The sequence below is a fragment of the Polypterus senegalus genome, chromosome 18 (genome assembly GCF_016835505.1).
Source record: "Polypterus senegalus isolate Bchr_013 chromosome 18, ASM1683550v1, whole genome shotgun sequence".
NCBI classification, from domain to species: domain Eukaryota; kingdom Metazoa; phylum Chordata; class Cladistia; order Polypteriformes; family Polypteridae; genus Polypterus; species Polypterus senegalus.
In genome coordinates, this window is record NC_053171.1 from 37655835 (window position 1) to 37681038 (window position 25204).

Sequence of the window (25204 nt, forward strand, 5' to 3'; positions counted from 1 at the left end):
ATGTAGTTATAAACTTATCAGTTTAAGTCCTCCTAAAAATTATAAGAATTGAAAACAACTTATATCAGTAACCTGGGAAACTGGTTTTACCAGTACATTTTCAAATTAATAATTTACTTGTATTTTGACAATTTTTTTTACATTGAATTACGTTCTTCAGACCCAAGCTTTGATTTATGCCCATTTTAGTCAGTGCCCATTGAACTCTGCTAACATGCAGAAGGAAGCAGCCAGACTTCAACCTTAATACACAAAAGATGGTCAGCTTGAACCTGGCACTGCACTGGACGGCATTAAAGTTCTCTGGATCACATTTATATGGTGTGTACAAAAGCAGGATGAATATGAAATACCCTGAACATGGAAGAAATTAAAATGCAAACACCATCACCTTGATTTTTGTTTGTGCGTGTCACTTGAATTAGGAATGTACAGGAAGCTCCTAATCACTTAGTATATGACAGTGTCCTGTTAAAATGCTCCACCGTGTAGCCATTTGTTTCAGCAGTCCAGAAACATTCAGCTGGTGTCACTCATCCACCTCCTCAGTTTCGCTTTTTCTGCCGAGCTACCACTGCATCCTGTGGCTCTGCCATACATTGGAAACCAAACAGCATTCCAATAATTGAAAACCCTGCATAAAAGGGAATAAAACATTCCAATTTAAAGAGAATAAATATATTGCTCAAATATTAACAACTGTTTCAAGGACAGTTATGCAAGAGAAGTGCACACTGCCTGGGCTAAACGCCCTCTCTACATTAGAAACAAAGCAATTGAATGCAGTTACCTTTAAAAAACCATTATGAAAGAATCAGAATGTTGCCAAGTGGGTGAATGGAATTAAGATACAATGAACGTTTAAAGAAAGCTTAAATTGAGAGACGGAATGACAGTTTGTATTGTAAGCTTCTGTTCTTGTCTCCTGCTAGCCTTTAACATCACTGCACTAATAATTAGGTCTGGGGATTCCAGGCACAATGTGTCATCGCTCTATATATCTTTTTCTCTCTTGATAAAAAGCCTACTTCAAGGAAGGATAATAGGCTCTAACTTTTTTTTCTCTTAATAACAATAAAACTGATTTCAACTGCAGACATTACTGATTAAAAACTGATAAGCATTTTTCATTATGTTATTATTTCTTATACTGATGATTTTTGGGTTTCCAAGAATCCTCTACTGCAAAGATTTGGTACTCCAGAATCCATCCAGTCAATCAAATGATCTTTGTTAAATATTATGAAAATATGTATATTTCAATAGACTGATAACTGTGTTATGCTCCTTCCTTATTTAAACTTAAATCAAGTTGGAAAAACCCACATTGTCTAAACTACAGATGGTTAATGCACTTAAGACAATTACTTGAAAGATTAACAATCACTCCATTAGTCTGATATTCAAAATAAACATCAGAAATTTGAAAAATGAGAGGAGACCATTCAGCCCATCAGACTTGTTTGTTCAGCTAATAGCTAAACTGTCCCAGTATCTAATCCAGATTCTTCTTAAAGTTTGTCAAGGTTTCTGCTTGAACTCCAAGTGTCTATAGTTTGTTCCAGATTCCCACAACTCTTTGCGTAAAGAATTGCCTCCTGGCTTCAGTCTTAAATGCACTTTCCCTTGATTTCCCTAATGTCCTCGAGTATGTGATTCACTCTTAAGCTGAAAGAATGTTGCTGAATCTAGTAAAGCATGGTCTCTTAAATACAATTCCGAAATAACCAAAAGGAATTGTGTTTTATACTTTTACTTGTTCCTGAAACTAACATCCTTTGCATAGGTCATAATTATTTGGGGGAAAAAAAAAAAAAACTGTTTACTTCTTTTAATTGGTCAGTGCTTATTTGAATCATCAGTTCATATGCACACAACCACACAATTTGGTATGAGTACTGACACCTATGACACAGAAAACATCAATTTGTACTTGATGCCTACCTAGCTATTACCCCATATTGGCCACAAAACAAACAACAAAAAAATTTTGAACAGCTTATCGGCCCCAGTATTACTTACTTACATTAAAAAAAAAGACAACATTTGAAGTTTCATCACATTCAGAATACAGGTGTCTTGATGTTTCTTTTTTATCTTGTCTCAGACTTGTATGGAAGAAAAGGACATACAAGTGAACAACTGAAATGTTACATAGGGATTATGTTCTTCCATTCCCTTAGTGTTGATAGCTTGCATAATTCTACTCCTGTATTGTCATTCAGAATAGACTCCTGTGCTATGGCATAACCCTGAGATCCTGCATATTTCAGAATTTTCTAAAAATATGATTATAAAATTACTGAATTTCTTACCTGCCACTATGAGTGGAGCCATAACACCAATTGTAAGTGGAGCAGTTTTGTAAATAAATGCTTCAGACATAAAATGACCCAAAGCCAAAACAAACGTCCACAGGGTGATGTGATATAACCTACGACACGACATTTGGAAAAGAAAAAAAAAATAGAAATATAAAAATAATGTGTAAAACAAATAGTTGTAAAAGATACAGCATAACCTTCTGTGTTAAACATGTGAATAAACATGTTAGTTGAATTGCAAAATAATTTAAAATTTAGACTTTACAAAAACAATTATTACAATTAATAATCTAAAACTAAAAAAAGAGTCACAGGGAATTTAATGTCCAAATAAAGCAGCATGTTTTGAGATATCACAACTGATGCATCAGATTTTCTCCTGGATTTAAAGGGCCTTTTTTTCCCCTGAAATGTTGACCTACAACTAATTCCTGTAGAAGAGACGGAGATCAAAATGGATACTGTTGATGGACAAAGTATAAAAAAACACACTTACACACTTTGACAAAGTAAGACAATGCTTCACTTTCAATTTCAGGGAAAACCGTGAATAAAACTATTTTAAAAATCTTTTACATCCACCCCTTTTTGTAACTCACTGATCCAGGGAAGGGTCATGGGGCAGCAGGGGCCTATCCCAGCGATCACTAACTGTAAGGCAGGAACAACACCTATTTATGGCACCAGTCCATCACAGGGTGAAAACACACACACACACACACACACACACACACACACATTCAGAAGTAAACACCAAGCCTACGTTAAGATTAAATATATTTAAATACATGTCCCCTTATGGATTGTTTATTTTTTAAAATTTATGTATTATGTAGGGGGCATAGTGATGCAGCATCCTCGGTTCATAATCTGTGGCTGTTTGTTTTCTGCATGAACTTTGCAAGTTCTCCCCAGGTTTGCTTGGGGTTTTTCTCTGGGTACTGTTCTTTTACTCTAGCATCCTCAAAGATGTTCAGGTAAGGTTACTTGGCAGCTCTAAACTGAAATAAGAAGTGAAATGGTGCCATGTGTAGGATTGTTTTCCATTGTGGATTAAGTGATGTTGAGACTGTTATGTTATATTATCTGATATTCCTTCATATAAAAGTAAATACCAAAAATTGCCTCAATGGAATGAATAATCCAAGTAAATGCAATTACACACTCCATGAAATAGTCGATGCCTCTGTTTTACAATTGTGGAGGAAGTTTGCTAATTTTCTGAATCTATCAACCCATCATCAAACCCATTTAATAATGTTCAGGGTCACAGGTTGTGGGAACTAACCCTGAAATTCCACTCCATTGTAAGGCACAGTTGTGAACATATCCACCCTCAATCATTGATTACTGCTAACTCACCTGTGATTTGGGGCTTTGGGAGGTGACAGGAAAACTGGAATACCTGTGGAAAACCCCAAAAACACAAGGGAAGGAAGTACGTACTCCACACAGACAATGATGGGGTGTAGAATTCCTATCTAGGACTGTAGAGCTTGGAGAAAGCTAACTAACTACTGCACCACTACGCTGCCCAAAACCAAATAGAGTTATATTTTTTTAATAATATGCTTAAATAGAAATGCTTGATGTATTTTGAACAGATGTTGCAATATACTGTACATTGTAGCACAGCTAAATAAGGTAGCATTCAAAATAAAACTGAATAGTTAATTTAAATTCCATAAAACTAACTTCTTACGTTTTGTTTTGTATGTCTACAGCACAAGCGCAGCGTATTATTGATGTAAGGAGAGTCCATATTCCAAATGTTCGTGCCTGGAGACCATTCACTGTAAATAAAAAACAGAATGCATATGCTTGAGAAAACTAAAGCACTATCATCCAAAAGAATATCACAAAAACCAAAATGATCAACAGATGGAAGGTAGTACTAAGCAATAAAGAAACATTAGGATATTGGCACATACTGAGGATTTATACATTATTTAATGAAATGTTGCATCACTGAGTGGTTTAGTTGTCTCATCCCTCAGCATGCCTAACTTTTGCTGCTAGGAAATTTCGCTTTCTGTAAGCTCCCATATATTACTGAGGATTTCCTGTTTTCTCAGTCTAAATATTTAGCTAAACTAGCTTGGTTTGGCCAGATTTGTGCAGTGATGGACTAGCACTCCAATTTTTGTTCTTCTTGTTGCTAGTCATTTTTTTTTTTCAAAAATACATCATAAATAAGCCTCCTTTTTTTAAATGTTTGTTTCTGAAACAAGTGTATTTACAGACCTTTCAGTTTGTAGTTAAAATTGGTCACAATTCAGTTGAAAAAACATACAAATACTAACTCACTTTGTTTGTTTAAAACAGTATACATACTGTAGGTTGGAAGCAGTTGAATTAAAGCTTTTGTGAATCAGATAAACCATAAAAACACTCAAACTTCTTACAAATTTGACAAGTATTTAGATGTAAAGGCCAATGTAAAAGTACATTATAAATAGAGGAAACACTGATGTAAATTGCGAACATTTAATTATATTGAATACAGGTTTTCAATTTTTTTTATTTTATTGTAACAAAACAAATGCCCACTACCATATGAAAAGTCAAAAAATAAATACAATTAATGAGACACATTAAAGAAAGAGTGAAGATGCATGCATCCTGTATGGATGAATACAGGAGGGTGGTGGACAGCTTTGTGGAGTGGTGTGAGCTAAATTTTTTACAGATAAACATCACAAAGACAAAGGAACTGGTTGTGGACTTTAGAAAACAGGCTCCTTTTCCCACCCCTGTCACCATCAGAGGAACTGATGTTGAGGTGGTTGAGGACTACAGGTATCTGGGGGTACACATTGACTGTAAACTGGACTGGTCCAAGAACACCAACACGGTTTTCAAGAAAGGGCAGAGCCCACTTTACCTATTGAGGAGGCTCAGGTCTTTCAATGTCTGTAGGAAGATGCTGACTATGTTCTATCACTCTGTGGTAGAGAGTGTGGTGTTTTTTGCAGCTGTGTGTTGGGGCAGTGGGCTGAAGACAGCCGAGGTCAACAGGCTGAACAAACTGATTAAAAAGGCTGGTTCTGTTCTGGGTGTCAGACTGGAGAACCTGGCGGAGGTGTCTGAGAGGAGAATGCTGAAAAAGCTTCTCGGTATCATGGACAACCCCTCTCACCCCATGCATGCCTCCTTGATGGGTCATCGGAGCACGCATAGCAAAAGACTCATTGCCTCCAAGTGTAGAACCGAACGCCACAGGAAATCTTTTCTACCTGTGGCAATAAGACTGTATAATTCTTCCTCATTCTGTAGGTGATCCTTCCCATCATCACATGCACCACTTGCACTAATAATCTGTAATTTATTATATCGGTTATAGTTTTTTGTTATAGTTGTTTGTTGCTTTGCATAAAAGGAGTTATATAGTTATAATACAAACTATTAGTTATAATTATAGTTATTTGATATTTTGTTGAGTTATGTTGTTATTCTGTTTATTTAGTTATTCTGTTTGCACTATTACTACTGATCTTCTTAACTCTTTATTACCTTATCTTTATTCCTCTTGTTGCACTGAGCATGTATATGACAAAAGAATTTCCCTCGGGATAAATAAAGTTCTTATTTATCTATCTATCTATCTATCACAATCAAGGTTTTACATTGTAGTCATTGAGGTAATCCTGAACTAGGAAAGCAGTTAAGATAATGAATGGGTGAGCAGACATGCAGTTCATGACATTCATAAAAAGTTCAGGGCAGTACTTCTAGTTCATTACGTAGACAACAATGACTTGAAGTAGAGGTCTCAATGATTATTTATGAAAGTGGACAGATTGGTGGGGCTTGTCTGGCTAAAGCATCAAGTGAGGAGGTCTGTTCAAGGTGCGTACAGTGGCTAAGGTGATGTTGACATGGAGGTCTGAAGGAAAGGCATCTGTAGCTAAAGCCAACTCCTTGATGTTTGCACTTGGATTTGAGATGCAAAAATAGAGACGAGAAACCAAGAAATATGGATTTTCTTTGACAATATGTGGCAAGGCAGGAGCAGAAAGATTTCTTGAACATTCATTGAGAAATTAGTCTTCAATGAAGACAGGCTCAGCATGCTTATATGCTGTAAAAGGTGTAACAGTAACCAAAAAAGTGTGTAATATTCATAAGCACACATCTGTTGAAATTAAAAAATAAAGAGATGACTATAAAATATAAAAGAAGTCATGCTATATATGACACTATGACCAGAGGTTGACATGCATTCTATTTAACATGAATTCCTAAAGTAAGAGTTTGGCTGACCAGGGCTATCCGGTCACCTTCCCTATTCTGGGTTTCTAAAACATTATGCCTCAGAAACAGGCGTTCAATGGCAAAGGCACACTACATAGAAATGCACTTGTGTGAGTAACATGTTACAAAGCAGTGGACCAAACAAAGTCATATTGTCGCCCTTCACCTTGTTCTTAAAAGGTATATTAGTATATGCTTGGAGAACATGCAGTGAAATTCCACAATCCATTAAAACTGTTTCAGTGTTGCAGGGGCTGGCGCCATTACTGTCAGCATTTGCCAAAAGGCAACTACCATTTACTCATGCTCATTCTGGGTTAAACTTACAATGGCCAGTTAACCTAACCTACGTGTCTCTGGAGTGGGGGGTCGAGGATCTGTGCAAACATGGGAGGCATAACAAATGACTGGGATGAGGTCCAAATTCAGGACATTGGAAATGAAAGGCAGTGACAGAAGAAATATTCAGGCCAAATGCCCATTTACCCCAATAAATATGAATAAGTCAGGTAGTTCTGATATGATGTAGAGTTGAATGTTCTGGTGTGATTTAGATCCACCGACATCCATAATGGCCATGGTAAATCCCAATATATACAATGTCGGTTAGCCATGCAAATAAGAATTACACTGTACTCTCTACATGTACCAGAACTACTGTAACAACAAAGTAGCACATATTTATCCTGCAGTGAAGACCTTCTATCTCAATAGCAGTCAAATCTCACAGAATGACAACTCAACCCATCCATTGAGCATGAAAGGTGAATCAATGGTTTGAAGAGCAAGGTAACAATGGAAGGTACCTAGTCTATCCCTATACATCAAATTTCAACCCTATTAAGAACATAGAGATACCAGAGTGGTTTCTAGGACATTTTTCACCACAACTATGAAAAAAATCTGTTATTTCTCAAGTAAGGAAGATGTGTCCGCCCATTCAGCTTTCCAGGCATCCTGTCACTGCCCACTGTCCTAGTAAAATAATTTACAAAAGCATATACAGTATTTATTTTGTCAGTTACTTGTACATCATGACAGGTAAAGAACTGAGGCTGTCAGTCTGTAAGATGGTAAGAGGCAGTGTGTAGAGATGACAGAGGTATACTACTTCACAAATGAAATATGCGCCACATAATCAAAGAATTACCCACCAAACTCAGGAGTCCCCGTGTAAAGTTTTTCAGATAGGAAGCTATGATCCCGAAAGCTCTGGATTGTATTGCCCATGGCAATCACTGACACCATTACCAGCCAGCTGCGAAGAACATTTAAGAACCTACCCATTGCTATGGGGCTAAAGGAGCAACCTGATAAAAAGAAAACAGAAAAAAATAATTACAAATCGCATTTTTCAATGGTATTTACATTACATATCCAATTCAGTCCAAGACTGGACACCTGTTGCTAGTCTCTTCTTTTAAGAAGTGGTCTATTATTTGGCGGCGCTCTTATGGAACTATAATACTATTCCCCGAGAACTACATATAATTAAGCACGCATTTTTGGGTCTCAATATTCATGTTTAAAGAAAATGGTAAAAACAACGCGGAAAACATCACGTGCATTAAAGGCTCTACAGAACGACGTACTTAACTGACATTTTCTGTCCATTTTCTAAACCGGTGCACCAATTTGATCTGTCAAACACCTCGCCAACCTCTCAGGTGGTCGGCTCTATTTATTTACTCATACGATTTAAATATCACAGCCTTGCAACGACTTTCTAGGAAGCACATGTGAAAACATGCCAATTAAATTAGTAGAAAATCATCGGATCAATGTTAAAAATATAACAAAAAAAAAAAATTACCTGAATATAATTTACCGAAACGTCCTGCTGCCGAGCACACCATCAGAAGAGCCGCTCAGTCCCGCCTCCATCTCTGATTGGTTAGCATTTGCACGAACACGCGAGCCGTTGGATAACAACAAGAACCAATAGCAGAAGAAGATTCTGATGACATCATGGGTCACCCGGTGGCGCAACTTCACTTGTGGCAGCCCCTTTATGGAAGAAAGTGACCAATGGCGAAGAGCTGGCGACAGGCTCGGTTGCTACAGCGACGCGCTCACGCTCTGTCGTAAGGCAGCGTCCGGAAACGTGCGCATGCGCTCGTTGAAGGTTGCCGTTTGGTTGTTGTAGTTACAAGTGGGAACGAAGCTGAATGAGATTCAAGGGGCGCCAATTTATTTAAAACAACAATTTTAAACGATGTTGTGATGCTGGTGGGCTGTAAGCTGAAAAGCATTCCATGGATAAACCTGTCGGAAACAAAAGAAGTTTGAAATCTACGGTTTGAGGTTAGTAGAACTAAGAAATTAAAGATGAAAAGTGTGCTCGCTGAGAAGAAGCTCTGAGGAAGTGGCGGTAAAGCTGCTAAAATACTTTTAAAACTAATAGGAGTCCTCTCGCGCTGAAGAACTAGCACTGTATTTTATCCAGACAGGGTCGTGTTTCTCTTTGACCGGCATGTGTAATTATTATTCTTGCAAGGCTCAGATTCGGCGGTTTTCTTCGGTCATGGGAGTGAGTTGCTGTCGTGTGTGTGAATGTGCCCTTGCCTGCAACAACTAAAGAGGATTTAGAAGGTATAAACGTGTTCAGGGGGATAGCGGCTTATAGTCTCCATAAGAAAGAGTCGGTTTTAGAGTCTCTCCTTTACATTACAGTTTCAAATGTAGGGCGCTCTAAATAAACTTCACACTTTCCAAAGAATCGCAATTTAGATTGTCTAGTCAGATTTGCCCCGCGATGTATCCCTGCCTCGTCCAGAGCTGGCATTTCTTGTACCTCGCTGCTCTATATTGGAATATACAGTATGTGTCCGAGATGCAAATGTGCATTTTTAACAGTGGAAATTCTTGGCCTACCTTTTACACTTTGCCCAGAGCCCGTTAGTTTGTATCCACCGTTCTCATGATATCCCCACTTTGGAAGATCAATAAGCAATGTGGCGGTCGGCGATTCGCGTTTGAGGGTTATTATGCACTAATAAGAGGTAAAACAATGAGGTGGCTCTTGTCAGTTAAAGACCAATTTGTTTTGCGTTCATTTAACATACATAGAAAAACAAGGTAATTGACTTGAGGGATTTGTGTGGCCAAAGCTTAAATGTCAATGTTGCACATATGAATGTAATACAATATATCTACTAAAAACTACACTCCTGAGGAAAGATGTTTGTATGTCTGTCAGTATCTCTTTATCTGGTATGACTCATTAACCCCAAGCTTCTAGTACATTAGCCTGATTATTCATCCATCCATTATCAAACCCACTTCGTCAGCATAAAGTGTTGCAAGAAGGTGGCATCAAAGGATGTAAGACAGGGACCAATACAGGGTTCACTCATATTCACCCTCGCCCGCAATTCCTTATATTGGGCCAATTTGGAGTTTCCAGTCTACTTAATATGCGTGATTTGGGATATGTCACATAAACCTAGAGTGCCCTCAGAAAAACCAGTTCAGACAGTGACTGTGCCATGATTTGAACAGGTAAGGTTACAGCGTAAACAAATCTGTCGCTATTAGCCTGGTTATGTTTCCTTATTATTTATGCTGTTACGTTGTGTTAGTAACATTGGAGAGTTCTTAAATTTCATTTGTGATTTAGGGGAAGTGCTACTGCAATACATATGGTATTTACTGTAGCTAAGGAAGAAATTAATCTAATCTTTTCCTTGCTTGGGGAGAGGGAGAGGGAGGGGGAGGGTTCTGCACACCCTTTACTCTTTGCAAGATCTTTCACTGGCAGCTGCCTTTAGTTGCGATTCAATGGTTATTGACATGATTTTAGGCCTGGGTTTCTTATGTTGAGGAGATACTTTACTGGTTCATTTTTTAAATGGTTCAATGTCTTTTTAAAATCTATTTTCAAGAATGTAGTTTCTAATATATATATGTACAGCATTACATTGAAAGATAAGTGTAATTTTCAATACCTGAAAATGCTGTTAAGCAGAGTTATGTTTATTGCCTGATAAGGAAAATTCATTTGGTTTGTTACATCAACAAAAATATAGATAATGTTACAAGCATCACTAAAATACACATCCACACATCATCATTGATGTAAGTAGGGGTGTCAAAGGTCTTTCTGCATCAGAGATCCTCTCCTATGTGATCTGGACAGGACCGATCAAATCCTGTCATGTGTCAAAATAGCAGTTCTTGTTCATGGCTTGTTTTGATCCCCTGCCATCTTTAGGCCATCTCCATTACATCAGTGGTGTTCTAGGTGGTTTTCATATTGTATGCTCCTGTTACACCAAGAAGACTGTGGACTAAGCAGAGAGACTGACCTGCAAAACCTTGATAACCCACTTTGGTGGAAACACATCATACACACCCATTCTGTCTTTCTGTGACACTTGTTGACCTTCTCTATCCATTACTCCTAGGGGTCAGTTAGCTTCAGAATGATTGTCTGTGTTGATGTCTCAGATGCCAGTCTGACCTGTTGATGACTTTTGCAGATTTCCTAGGTTGGCTTTCCTAATTGATACCTATAGTAAAACAGTGTCTGGAGCTTGACCTTCCTCCCTGCTCTGATGAAGACAATTGCCTTTCATTTGGAATAGGGTTGCTTGCTGTAAGTCATGGTACAGCAAAAAGTGCCTGGTAACAGTTAAAATAAAATTACAAATTTGCAAAGTAGGTTGAAATCACATATTGTAACTCTGTGACAATAATAGATTACTATTCAATTTTATGTGCACATTTTTGGTATTTTTCTTTTGGTATTTGGTACACTTTATTAATATCCATAAGGGGAAATTTTCTTTTCTTTTTTTGGAGGTCAGAGCACAGGATCAGCCATTGTACAGCACCCTAGAGCAATTTTAAGCTTAAGGGTCTTGCACAAGGGCCTTTAAATTGCATGAAGTATTAATATATTTTCTACAAAGACAATAACTTGCACCCAGCTTGCACAGTGCTAAGAATCAGTCAGTTCAGTATCATATCCCTTGACGAAAACAAATTTAATAAAATAATTTGTCTTTTGCCCCGTTTTAAAGGCTGCAAATTCATCTTCCAGCTGCAAATACTGTGTCATGAAGCAAGTCCAGTTTGTCTGATCTTGCACCCTGCCCATAATATGTCCTATAGACCTCTTGAGGCACAAAGGTGCGTTTTGGTCACCTCTTTTTATTCACTTGCTTCAGTGTCCACCTGAAAATGCAAATAATTTCTCAGTATTCTATATGTATCACAATTCTATTGTTACTTCTAAGCCAGCCTGAGAGAGAGAAGTCTGTTGATTCCTTTGATGTTCAGAGGGGGCTGGTGGGGGGGTTACAGTTAGTTGAAATTTAACCCCTTGTTCTTGGAGAGATTTTTTCCTTCCGCTAGCTCCATTTAGACAACAGGGCTGCATATATGGCTATGTGATGTCCCATGGCCTATTAATATTTTTAAATTGATTAGCCCCCATGACCCTGCCCTGGGTAAGCTTTTCCAAGAAAGTGGATGGATGAATGACATTAATATTTTCTGAAGAGCTTTGATATATATATATATATATATATATATATATATATATAGTTATTCCAAATGAAAGAGCAGATTTCAAGAATTTATTTCACACAAACAGTATAAGACAGAAACACATTCTGCACATCACTGGATAGAGGAAAGTTCAAAGTTTAAAAATTCAACTTCAAGAAGATTCGAATGACTTCATTTTCATGCAAAATGATGCCCTGCCTCATTTCCACTTGGAGGTTCGGCGTTACCTGAACAACACCATTCCAGGACGATGAATTGGAAGAGGTGGACAACAAGATCTTGCTCATCGTCTATGGCCTCCCAGGTCTCCAGGCCTTGCCCCCTGAGATTTTTATCAATGGGGGTACATTAAAGAAAGAGTGTTTGTTCTACCTGTGCCCACTAATCTTCAAGATTTGCGACATCGAACTGAGGAAGCTGTGAATTCAGTAACTAGGAACCAGTTGACTCGTATGTGGCAAGAAATGGTCTTCTGTTTTGAGGTTTGTCGCGCTACACATGGTACTCGTGTTGAGTGCATGCAACCTTAAGGACCATAGGACCAAACATTGAACTTTCCTCTATCCAGTGATGTGCGGAATGTGTTTCTTTCTGTCTTATACAGTTTGTTTGAAATACATTTTTGAAATCTGCTCTTTCATTTTGAATAGCCCTGTGTATATATTTTTTTATTAATGTATGATATACTGCTGACTTTTAATACCAAAGAATTTAAACAAATATTAGAGACTATATTTTTAATTATTCTGTGTACCAAGAAATGAAAATTGCCCCCAAGTGTGAAGTGTCTAGGCATGACTGTAGATTATTAAGAAACTTTGTCAAAGCTCTGAAATGGAACTAAGAATTAGACAAATTTAATGATGAAAATAAATTATAAACTCAGATAGCATGTTGTTTTATAGTTGAAATCATATGCTAATTTAACACTTCAGTTGTAGCTGCTAATGATTCTGTAGTGAAGCTGGAAATCAGCAGAGCCTTATGGAAGCAGGTTGTGTATTTGTGATGCCTGTCATTTGACTGCTATAATTTATTTTTTTTTAGTGTATGGATAAGTTCCCCAAGTTGAAACCATACATGACATATATTATGTTCAATCTTGTTAATTGTTATCGATAACAATTTTACTATGTTATGGGAATGGCTGGTTCAATTAATAAATGCCCCTAGTTTAATTTTTTCTCACATTTTACTGCTGTGATTGTGTTAGAAGTTATTAATGTGCTTTTTTTATGAATCTTGAAAAATAGTAAATTCTGATTAGGTTTATTTTGTACGTTCAACCTATTTATATCTTCATTTTGTCTACTGCTTTCTACATGAAGTAGCTCTGGTGTTGTAGACTGGGACATCACACATAAGCCCTGGGGATCATCAGTAGCTTACTGTAAAGGGTGTATGTTTCATATTGGTGGCGCCTACTTGGAGATAATACTCAGACACTAACTCTGTAATTAATGTTGGGTGGCCTGAATAACACGCTGTCCCTTCATACTGCAGCTGTTGGTTGTGACTTGGGGGTTCATATTAGGCTAGGATCCTGTGAATGAAATGGGCTGAAAATATTAGGTATGAATACAGTTTAACTTTAAGTAAACCTCTGACATGTTTTAATGCAAAAGTCAAACATTTAGCACTTATTTTATGAGTATATGTATTAATAACTTTGATTGACCCCATTCCATTTGGAGCAGTCTCATGAACTCTCAGAAAAATCAATAACTGCTTAGCGGGTTTATCATTTGAGATATGGTAGAATAAGGGCTGGTTTGTAACTTGTACTTCAATAAATTGTTAAAAGTTAATCAATGTCTGTTCTTCGGATGACATCTGCCTAACAAGAATAATATACTTGCCATCCCATTATGTATTTGCAAAAACTGCATTTTATTAAAATGTTGTGTTTTATGCTGAGCTGCTTTATTGGGGATAAAGTTCCTTTTTAATGCATACTATAAAAGTAGATCATTTAATATCAATTTAAAGAAAAATGTGTAGTTAAGAAAGAAATTATCTTTTGTCAACATGTTATTCTTTTTTGAATGTTGCATGGGAATTAAACAACATTGCTAACCAAACTGGGCTATTTATGTATCTTGCACAACAAAAAAAGCAATGTGCAAAATTTATGTTTAGCATGCAATAAAGAAAGTTTTTTAATTCCAAATGTGTATGGTTTTAATGAAGATTTGTGCTGACTTATGGTTTCTATTTTAATTTACCAGAGTAAATAATTCTTTGAAAATCCTAATATGGCTCTTGAGAGTTGTTAGACACAACAAAAACTAAGGAGCAAGATTTTGAATGGCATTTGAGGAACACCGCCATTTAGAGCAACTTTTGTGAATGGTGTCTAGACTGCAGTGCAACATCCAGTTAACTTTTCAGTTTGCCAGGATGGAGGTTGCTAAGACACACGTGCCAATTCCAAATAATTCCCTTATTCTGAAAGTGCTAGAGAGCTTTGTGAGGCCAGCGTGGGAGAAGGACCAAGTCAAATCGTGCTGCAGGGAAGAAGGTCAGCATGAGCAGTAGGCAATCTCTAGTTTTTCCTACAGTCTCAAAGATTGTTTCACAACATTTTTAGTTTGCAGTCTCTCATCTGGTCTTGCAGTTCATTGCTATCTCTCTAGATTTTCTTGTATTCTCCATTAGGTGATCTTGTATGCTAGCATTCCACTACTGAGGATCTTGTCAGTTTTTAATGTGATATTTAGTGAAATTTCCAACTCTTTAGCAGAATTTTGATTTTATTAATGAGTCATATTGTGAATTGTTTTTGAGGCAGAAAAATTTCATATAAAGGAGGTAGGATCTCTAAATTTTTGGGAAGCTAAAGAATTTGTACAGTCCTGCGATTGCAAAAGTTTCAAAAGTCTTTGTCTGTGGTGTAAGCATTGTTGAATAGCTTCGTATCGGAGAAATGGGTACTGCCACAATTTTTTAAACATTAATGGTCATGATGTATTATGCATATTATTCATCCTAAATTTGGAGCCCAGTATTCATGTTGAGATATTTATGTATGTATGTATGTATGTATGTATGTATGTATGTATGTATGTATGTATGTATGTATGTATGTGTGTTTATATGTATATATGTGTGTATTTACATAAATACTGTAGTGTATAACACAGTCACACCACCTGCAGGCTGACTGGGACACACAGATTAGAAAAGACAAGGATAGCAAGATACTGTATATAAATGTAAGTATAATAAAAATGAACACATAAGTCAGAAATATCATGCTATAAATGTATTGGGTAATGTAAACATAAATTATGTTGAAGGAAAAATATTAGGTTCCACTTTGATTGCATATTTAAAGCAAAATATCTGTACATGTGTATTTTAATAGTATTTGCATAGACAAAAATAGATAAAAAGTTGGTTCAGCCAGTTTCACTGACACAGGCATTTTTTTATTTTAGTTTTCCTGTGGGAAATGTAATCTTTTGAGGCAAACTTGCCTAAAATCAAAAGAGATGTTCTCAAGCAAAAGAAGCTGATACACAAGGATTGAAGCAGATTGCTCATTGTGGATGGGTAATTGAAAATGCCTGCGGTAAACCAGAATAAAGAGGATTTAGAGTCATCTTCTGAGGAAGAGGAACAGGGGTAAGACAAATTTACCTTTTGTCTTTTTTTTTTTATTTTCTTATATCAATGTGCTGAACTATTGGTTGGCTTCATATGAAATTAGATGGCTTTATTAAATTGGTTAAATCACACACAACTTTTAAATGAATGTGATAGATAGATAGATACTTTATTAATCCCAAGGGGAAATTCACATAATCCAGCAGCAGTATACTGATACAAAGAAACAATATTAAATTAAATAGTAATAAAAATGAAAAAAATTAAAATAAAATTAATGTTAGCATTTACTCCCCCGGATGAAATTGAAGAGTCGCATAATGTGGGGGAGGAACGATCTCCTCAGTCTGTCAGTGGAGCAGGACCGTGACAAAAGTCTGTCACTGAAGCTACTCCTCTGCCTGGAGATGAGACTGTTAAGTGGATGCAGTGGATTCTTCATGATTGACAGGAGTTTGCGTAATGCCCGTCGCTCTGCCACAGATGTTAAACTGTCCAACTTTACTCCTACAATACAGCCTGCCTTCCTAACAAGTTTGTCCAGGCGTGAGGCGTCTTTCATCTTTATGCTGCCACCCCAGCACACCACCGCGTAGAAGAGGGCACTCGCCACAACTGTCTGGTAGAACATCTGCAGCATCTTACTGCAGATGTTGAAGAATGCCAATCTTCTCAGAAAGTATAGTCTGCTCTGACCTTTCTTACATAGAGCATCAGTATTGGCAGTCCAGTCCAATTTGTCATCCCGCTGCACTCCCAGATATTTAAAGGTCTGCACCCTCTGCACACAGTCACCTCTGATGATCACAGGGTCCATGAGGGGCCTGGGCCTCCTAAAATCCACCGCCAGCTCCTTGGTTTTGCTGGTGTTAAGGTGTAATGGTTTTGCTGGTGTTAAGGTGTAAGTGGTTTGAGTCGCACCATTTAACAAAGTCTTTGATTAACTTTCTGTACTCATCCTCCTGCCCACTCCTGATGCAGCCCACAATAGCAGTGTCATCAGCGAACTTTTGCACGTGGCAGGACTCCGAGTCATATTGGAAGTCTGATGTATATAGATTGAACAGTACCGGAGAAAGTACAGTCCCCTGTGGCACCCCTGTGTTGCTGACCACAATGTCAGACCTGCAGTTCCCAAGACGCACATACTGAGGTCTGTCTGTAAGATAGTCCACAATCCATGCCACCAGGTGTGTGTCTACTCCCATCTCAGTCAGCTTGTTTCTAAGGAGCAGAGGTTGGATGGTGTTGAAGGCGCTAGAGAAGTCCAAAAACATAATTCTTACAGCTTCATGAGCGCGATTTTATTTAAAAAAAAACTGTGACTGAAGCCAGCATCGGAAATTTAGTATGTCTCAAAAATATTTTATTTGTCTAATGTGTTACTGAAGAATTCACCATATTGGTAAATATTTAAGTGATAAATATATTGCACTTCATAAAGCTCTTGAAGAAAAACTGTGTCAGTTGACTGGGTTAAGTGCCTGTGCATGAGAATAAAATGTAATACTCCCTTTTATATCTGATTGTTCTCCTGCCTTACTTTCTAATGAGAGAGGCTGGTGTAAAGCTTAATGGGAAAGAGGGGTAATAAGAATTAATGTGAAGGTATCTTGTGATAAATTAGCTTCCTCATTATATGTGATATGTTTTGTTAATCTGAGGTATGTAATAATCCAGGTAGGAATTTGCCATGACTTTCTCTTCATCTTAACAGAGTTAAAGTTTTATCTTAATACAAGTGTTCACATGCTCAGCTACCATGTCACAAAATTTCCTTGTTGGATTTTACTGATGAATAAGATGTTTAACAACAAATATTTAAGTGCAGCATGCATGTTCTTTGTAATGATAATTAACTGTAATAAACATATGTTTGTGTTAAAATTTTTACTCTCTGAATTCTCATTTAATACATGTGTTTGAAATCGGTAGTTTTTCAGTCATTCTTACTACAGTGTTGACACAGAATATTGAACACAAGGCCAAAAGATAAAGTGGTAAATGAAAAATAATTGTCTTGTTTAGCTCTGGTTATGATGCATTCTTTTCGTTATATTATCGTAGAGATTATTGGAAACTCCAAAAACATGTATGAAAATTTGTTTTTGGTAGAAATTCAGTTTGCATCCTTGTTTTAGGACTGTAAAACAGCATATTATATGCTTAGTGTGCATTGTGCATTTCCTACACTGTTAATGTTATGAATTGCTTTATAGTAATAAGGTAGTTTAATGCTAACATTCCTGACTCACAGCTTAAATCAGAGGCTTTTATCTATTCAGAAGCCCCAAGTTGTCTCCTGGCTATTGAGCAATAAGCTTTTGGATTAAAGTGACTATTAAAATAATTCACTAGATCATGATTGTTTAGCCATTTGATCACTTCTGAATCTGAGTGGCATTCTTTTGGCTCAAGAGCAGTGGGCTAGAGCCTCTTCTAGTGGACTTTGGTGCCTGTCTCTATGTCCCTGAAACAAGTAGTCTGTAAAGGATTGGGCTTCCAGGGTCATCTCCTCCTCGTCCATCATTCTGCAACTGAAATGATACATCTGTTATCACCTGTCAACATGAATACGTTGTGCCAGTTTCCCAAAGACCCAAACCTCTCACACAGAGTCAAGAATCCTTATCATTTACCAAGCTGGCTGCCTTCAATGTTGAGCCTTGGTAATGATTAATTCTTGCTCTGTTGTTCTATAGCAATCTCCTTGCTGTTTTCCAATTATTTTTCACTAAGACTTCTTTTTCTTTCTCATGAAAGAAGAAAATAGTTCAGTTGGGTCCATGAAACAGTACACCATTTGCCGAAACAACTGATCAGACTTTGCTATTGCCTTTGCCTATGTGCTAATCTACTATTTGCTACTGAATTGGAGACTGTGTCCTACTCGCTCCCACTCCTTCCACATTTGTGGTGTTTGTACTTTTACCATGTTTGGCTTCTTTTTTCTCTCACCCCCTTAAGGATGGGGTCAATCACAGAAGCATTTATATTTCTTGATTCACATTAAACAGATGCCAGTTCACTTTAATTATGCGTTTATTCATTTTTTGGAACCTGCCTTTTCCAGTAAAAGGTCTGGCATGTCATCTACCAATATCCGGTGCAGGGTTTGTTTGGGGTCTGTAAAAAGAATAAGGGCGGATTTGATATGATAAAGATAACTTTCTTTAATTCTGTCTATTCATAAAATGCAGTACATATGTGGTATTTTCAGGTCTGTTTATTTTTTTTTCTTCAGGGCTCATCATTGCATTGCTTGGAGTGGTAACAACCGGAAAGTTCCTATTCTCATTTTCCATGCTGAGGCTCTCATGACCAAAGACAATGATATTCGTTCAATTGGAGGTAAGGAAAGGGTTTCTTAATACTGGTAAGAGGTGGCAGATTCAGAAATATTGGAAAATGGTGCAGCAAGGATTATAAAAAATAAAACTTTCATTCTCAAAGCAACCAAATAGCTTTGAGTAGCCAGGACAACTAGTGACGGGATACTTTATAGATAAACACCAAAGATCAATTTATTATGTTGCACTTCTCATTATGAACCACAATACGTTTGTTAGCACTACTATCGAATTTGAAGAAATATGTGTTTACAATTTTAGGATTAAAGGCCTAGATTTTTTTTTCTTTTTGTAGCCACAGTGTTCTCTGTTTCACAATGTGTTTTTAATGGAAAAAATACCCTGTGTTTATTGGTTGAGAAAAGGTATATATTTGGTTAGAAATTTAATCAGGTTGATTAGTATGTCAGATTTTGTGGGGGAAATTAAGATTTCATTGTAAGGCTTGATGTGGCATCATGGCCATGAAAGTTATCATCAAGGGGGAATAGGCTATACATTTGACTTATTTTTAGAATTGTATCAACATTTTGTAACATGAAAGCTCTTAGAATTGTCAAGATCCCCTGTCCTGGTCTGTTCCTTTTCCTTCCTTCAGTCAGACTGATGATGATGATGATGATGTAACATCAAAACAGAAACCATTTAATTTGGAGACAGTCTCATTTCTTAGGCAGTCTTTTCTTTAAATAAACAGTTGCACTAATAGTATGTATTTGAAATACTAATCTCAGGCTCATAAACAGTTGTTTATACTGACAAAGTGCATGAGTGTTACTTGAGTATATTGTCTGACTGTTTAATTTGTGTTTTTTGTTGATTTGTATTATATTGCTGTCACTAGTCTGCAGAGGTTATACTGTTTATATTAAATAAAGAGGTTATTGTTGTTGCTGTTCTATATATAAGTGCAATTAGTGCTAAAGTTCAAATTTAAATATAACAGGTGTCAGTGAAGAGGACATTTCTGACATCTTCTATTGAAACGAGACACAGGCTGTAATAGTGCATTTATTTTATAACATACAAGGGAAGGTCACACAGAGGGAGAGCAGAAAGTAAAATAGGATCCAGCTGAAATCCTATCTGCACAGTTTTTGATTCTTTGTATCTGGTAGTCACAAAAAAGTCACAAAAAAGCAGTCTCTTCTAATTTACCATTTCTTTAGCTTATGAACCCCTGTCTTCAACCCCACTAATGAACTCGCCCAAACTCGCTTCCTAACTGTAGATTCAGTTTGACCTTTGACTTATGGTAGCTTCCTGGATCTCCTGTGGCCAAGTTGTGCAATTACCTCTGGCCCTTATTTGTCTATGGGGACAAAAGGCTAGTGCTCAAGTAACCCATTATACCCATGTACCTATAAGCCTTTAGTAATCCTTATAGGGACAAGTCTTTAAGGCATACGCCATACTACCTTTCCTAAACCCACAGCATGATCAATCAGTTTCCACTTGGGGGCAGTATGCTCTGGTGTGGGTTTTCTTGATTTTATGCCTGACTTCCGTAGCTTATTTCTCTCTCTCTCAGTTTTTACATAACCCTTTGAAAGAATTGCCCAATTCCTCTGGTATAACCTCTCTCTCTCTCTCTCTCTCTCTCTCTCTCTCTCTCTCTCTCTCTCTCTCTCTCTCTCTCTCTCTCTCTCTCTCTCTCTCTCTCTCTCTCTCTCTCTCTCTCTCTCTCTCTCTCTCTCTCTCTCTCTCTCTCTCTCTCTCTCTCTCTCTCGTCCTGATTCTCCTCAAAATTCCTTTCTGAGGCAGCTTGCACCATAGCGTCTAATTCTCACACTAGCTTTCAGAGATACACTCTCAGACAGCCAATGTGGTACATTGTCTTCTTTGTGTGCCTTGTCACATTTGAAGTCAGATTTAAATGTAATTTTTTTAAGAGATACTTACAGTCCTTACACTAATATTTGCAGCATTCAGTATACACTCTCTGCCAGTATTGAATGAACCTGTAAATTATAGAGCAAGCTTAACTTTTACAGTATAGAATAATTTTTTTCCCATCCTTGGCTATTGTGTTTCTTCATATATTGCTGCTTTTATTAATGTATATTTATAAATACATTATGTAAGCAACATTAACAAATTCACTTATAAAATTCTTACATTTATGTTTTAGGGGCGGCACGGTGGCGCAGTGGTAGCGCTGCTGCCTCGCAGTTAGGACACCCGGGTTCGCTTCCCGGGTCCTCCCTGCGTGGAGTTTGCATGTTCTCCCGTGTCTGCGTGGGTTTCCTCCGGGCGCTCCGGTTTCCTTCCACAATCCAAAGACATGCAGGTTAGGTGGATTGGCGATTCTAAATTGGCCCTAGTGTGTGCTTGGTGTGTGGGTGTGTTTTGTGTGTGTCCTGCGGTGGGTTGGCACCCTGCCCGGGACTGGTTACTGCCTTGTGCCCTGTGTTGGCTGGGATTGGCTCCAGCAGACCCCCATGACCCTGTGTTCGGATTCAGCGGGTTAGAAAATGGATGGATGGATTTATGTGTTAACTCTCTGTTTGAAATTGTGAACTTGTTGAACTTAAGCTTTTACTCATTTATAAAAACAACTTATTTTGACCAAAGGAAATTTTAATTATTCTTGTAAAGCTAACTGTTTCCTTTCACATTATTTTTCTATAGCTCGCTATCATTTAGCCTACAAAATTGTTCGTACTGAGAGTAGGCTGGTTCGCAGCATATTGACGGTTCATGGATTTCATGAGGTAAGTATTCATTCTCCCGGTGTAGAGTATTTTAGATCGATGTTAAGAAAATTATCAGACATCTTGCTAATTGTGATTAGATGTTCTATGCTGGAAGTTGTAAATGTATCTACTTATCCCTGCCTATGTGACCTGGCCATAGTTCCTGCTAAGAAATATGGAAACCTTTAACTGAGCTAAACTCCTAAGAATTTGGGGGAGTGGGGTGAAGCTTGTGATCTGTAATGATACAATGCTGGTTAAATACTGTTCAAAGGTGATTTAAAGCTTCTTAAATTTTGGATTTGTTGCAAAACTTAAGCAAACTAAGATCCTGGGTAAAATCTGTTGTTTTGATGAAGTCTATAGGTGATGTTATGTTTCACCAAGGACAATAGCGAAAATACAGTTGGAGAGACACCACAGTGTTGCCCAAGCTAAAGCCCTTACAACCGGACCTTTCATCAATTTTTTCAATCAGTCAAAAAGTATAACTAATTAGATAAGATTTATTTCTTAGAAACTCCCTTTCCCAGCTGACACAAACAGCTTACAAATAAAATAATTTCAAAATTATTTTGGTTCTAATGCTATAATTGCCTATCTCTGATGCTTCATGAGCAACATTCCACATATCTTGTTTTAACACAACCCCATAAACAAAAACAAAACAAAAATATACAAATAGAAAAACAAAAATAATGTTTACCTTTTATATATTTCTTTAACGTCAGTTATGTGAGGGGGAGCACACTATCCTACTTGTCTGAAATGTCGTGCAAAAATTTTACATGTGGCATTTAGTTGTTATGTGTATCAGTCCAGAAGTTCTTTCTGTGGTTTTGCTGAATAAATCCTCCCACTCAGTGGATGGGACATTTTCTAAGCTCTATGATACATGCTTCAAAGTGTGCATTTTTAGGCTGAGCTCTCTGCTAGTTCCCCTGTTACTATGTATGCTTGGACTACTACGTTCCATGGCTATATTGTAAATCTGGGTCACAGCACCATTTGTACCAATCCCAGAATTTGCATAGTGGTGTTGCCGACTAAGCACTGCTCACCAATGACATTCAGGTTACAGATTAAACGTATAGCTTGCATCTCCCAGATTAAAGAAGGAGAATTGTCCCTTCCCTTTGGATTGGATGTGACATGGTTCGGTGTTTGCAAATATCTGTCTGTGTCCTCTTCTAATACATTCTCTTATGTACATCTGGCCTTTACTACACTGTGGTTATAAAATTTACATAGGTTGTTTTACACACAGAAATATTCTTGGCATGATATACTTAATGTGAATGAATGCCTCTAGCCTGTTTTTTCTTCTATCATGTTCCAAGAATCGGATGCGAATGTTCTCAACCTGCAAACCTTGGTGCAGCCGAGAGCACTTTTGCAACCTTTCCAACCCCATATGTTACATTCCCTTTGCCAGCAATAGGTAATCAATCAATCAATCAATCAATCAATATTTTCTGAATGGAAATGCTGTAACCAGATTTTGGATTTCGAGTGACTGATGACTTTTTTTTTTTTCTTAGAAAATACATTCTAATTAAACTCATCTTATTGTAGCGATGACTGAGTTATTACACTTTCAGTCACTCAGCAGCTACATTTCTGTTATATAGTGCCCGAGAGTAATGTTCATTAACTCAGCTACTTTTGAGGGCTTGCAGCTCTAAGGACTACTGTTCCTATTCCATCCCTTTTCCAGCAGCTCCTAAAGCATTCAGCGATATTTTTACAAAAGAACGTTCCTGAAAGTAATTTTAGCTGAAAGCATGCAATCCGTTCCAGTTTATATTTTATTATTTTTCCTGCTGCAGCAGTATAGTTAATAATTTTATGTTTTTCATTTATCTGCTATAGCCATGTCACAGCTGAATTTAATTTAGAGTCAACTTTTCATTAATGCTGTTGTAATATTTGATTTTAGAAGTTTATGTAACTGAGCAATAATGTAACTGAGCAACAGGAAAGAAAATTATGGCACCTCATCAAATTGTAAATTTAGCCTTCCTGTACTTGGGTATATTTATTTACAAAAGTTAGACTTTTGCCTGATCTTAATGCAGTCGGGGCCACAGGGATCCATTGTACCATATTCACTATATGATGCCCATTCCGACTTGAATTGGAACTATACAGATCTTTATTTCTATCCTGCTCTTTCACTGTCTGTTTCCATTAATCTTCTCCAATTATTGTCTTTCCTGACACTCGCTCATTCAAAATTCAATTTTCCATCAAGTCTCTGCCAATGTTAGGGGCCCTGTCTGAAATCCATGTTAATATCATCTTGAAGAACATAGCTTTGATAAAGGCAGCCCCTTAATTCCATGTTGTTGGTGATGCACCCCATGTCAGATATGTTAGTGTGTTTATTTTGGATCACTTCCTGAAATCTGGAGCTTTGAGAGTGAAATACTGCAACACTGAATTTGAATGCTAGTATCTTTTTCGTAAATGCACAAAGTAAAATTAAATGACAGCTGTAGTATGGAATTACACAAGTGATTTTAGGCTATAGGATGTCTTTCATATCATTGATATTGGCAAAGTAGTCCTTGTTCCAAACATTTTGACAATCACTTCTGCAGAGCATTTCATTCATGAAACTGCTTCGTAATACATTTGTCTAGAACTTTTTATTTAAAGTTCATGGATGACCTGCCGTTCAAGACCCCATGTGACTGCTGACCTAAACCCTCTCCTAGTGTACTTTATATTGATTTGCATATTCAAAGAGGCGTAATTCTGGGAGGAGTTGGGTCGGGACAGCAGGCACGTGCGTTACTTTTCACGCTGACTGGGATTTATGTAGCGGAAGAAAGTTGGAAGTTGGCGTTTGCATAGATTTATGCATCTGGATTTTTTTTGTGCGTAAACACATTTCCGCTTTTGTCCGTACGCCATGTTAGAGTGTGAATTTTACGCATGGCATTATGCATGAGGCCCCTGGACATTAATGCAGATGTCAGAAATGAGTAAGACAAGGAGACCTGCAAGTGAGATTAAATGTTGTAACTTTCAGCAAACTTTACTTAGAATTTTTTGGCCAGTGTTTAGTCACAAGAAATAAACTTACCTAACTTACCTCTGCCTGTCTTTCTGGTGTATTCTACATTTTTGTGAAGACACAGCTGCATAAAGTGAATATAAAAAGTCTTTATATATCTCTTTTTATATCCACTGTACATGTTCTATTTAAAAATGCAAGTAAAAAACAAAACTCGGCCTCAAGCAGACTCTTAAGACAGCACAATGTCTTGTTTTATATAACACTATCATCCTGTATGAAACAAAACTCGGCCACAAGCAGACTCTTAAGACAGCACAATGTCTTGTATTATATAACACTATCATCCTGTATGAAACTGCCAGTCATGATGTACTACTTATTTTTATATGGTGTCTTCAGTTAGGCCAATTTAATTTAAAACAATCTGCTTAT

At 37.2% G+C, this 25204-nt stretch overlaps 2 protein-coding genes across 3 annotated transcripts in view; one reads left to right on the top strand and one right to left on the bottom strand.

Moving 5' to 3' along the window:
- Positions 1-64: 64 nt before the first annotated feature.
- On the bottom strand, positions 65-8496 carry erg28 (ergosterol biosynthesis 28 homolog). Its single transcript, XM_039741590.1, has 5 exons — positions 8392-8496; positions 7733-7888; positions 4027-4117; positions 2316-2434; positions 65-634 (listed from the first exon to the last, which is right to left on the bottom strand). Exons 1-5 carry the CDS (start codon positions 8432-8434, stop codon positions 546-548), a joined length of 498 nt encoding a protein of 165 aa, XP_039597524.1. The 5' UTR covers positions 8435-8496; the 3' UTR covers positions 65-545.
- A 199-nt stretch (positions 8497-8695) lies between these two features.
- ttll5 (tubulin tyrosine ligase-like family, member 5) overlaps positions 8696-25204 on the top strand; it is a 311958-nt gene continuing 295449 nt past the window's right edge. For both annotated transcript variants that reach the window (XM_039741240.1, XM_039741241.1), the window contains exons 1-4: positions 8696-8882; positions 15533-15719; positions 18946-19052; positions 21683-21765. In XM_039741240.1, coding sequence (XP_039597174.1) covers positions 15658-15719; positions 18946-19052; positions 21683-21765 — 252 coding nt within the window. In that variant the 5' untranslated portion in view covers positions 8696-8882; positions 15533-15657. The remainder of the gene's footprint in view (positions 8883-15532; positions 15720-18945; positions 19053-21682; positions 21766-25204) is intronic.

What these genes read in the sequence shown, in the direction of transcription:
- erg28 (XM_039741590.1), bottom strand. Translation starts at nt 8,434, where the DNA reads ATGGTGTGCTCGGCAGCAGGACGTTTCGGTAAATTATATTCAG. An exon ending in CACGGGGACTCCTGAGTTTG is followed by an intron (nt 4,118 to 7,732) that starts GTGGGTAATTCT and finishes TTTTATTTACAG; the next exon opens with TGAATGGTCTCCAGGCACGA. An exon ending in GTAGACATACAAAACAAAAC is followed by an intron (nt 2,435 to 4,026) that starts GTAAGAAGTTAG and finishes GTCGTGTCGTAG; the next exon opens with GTTATATCACATCACCCTGT.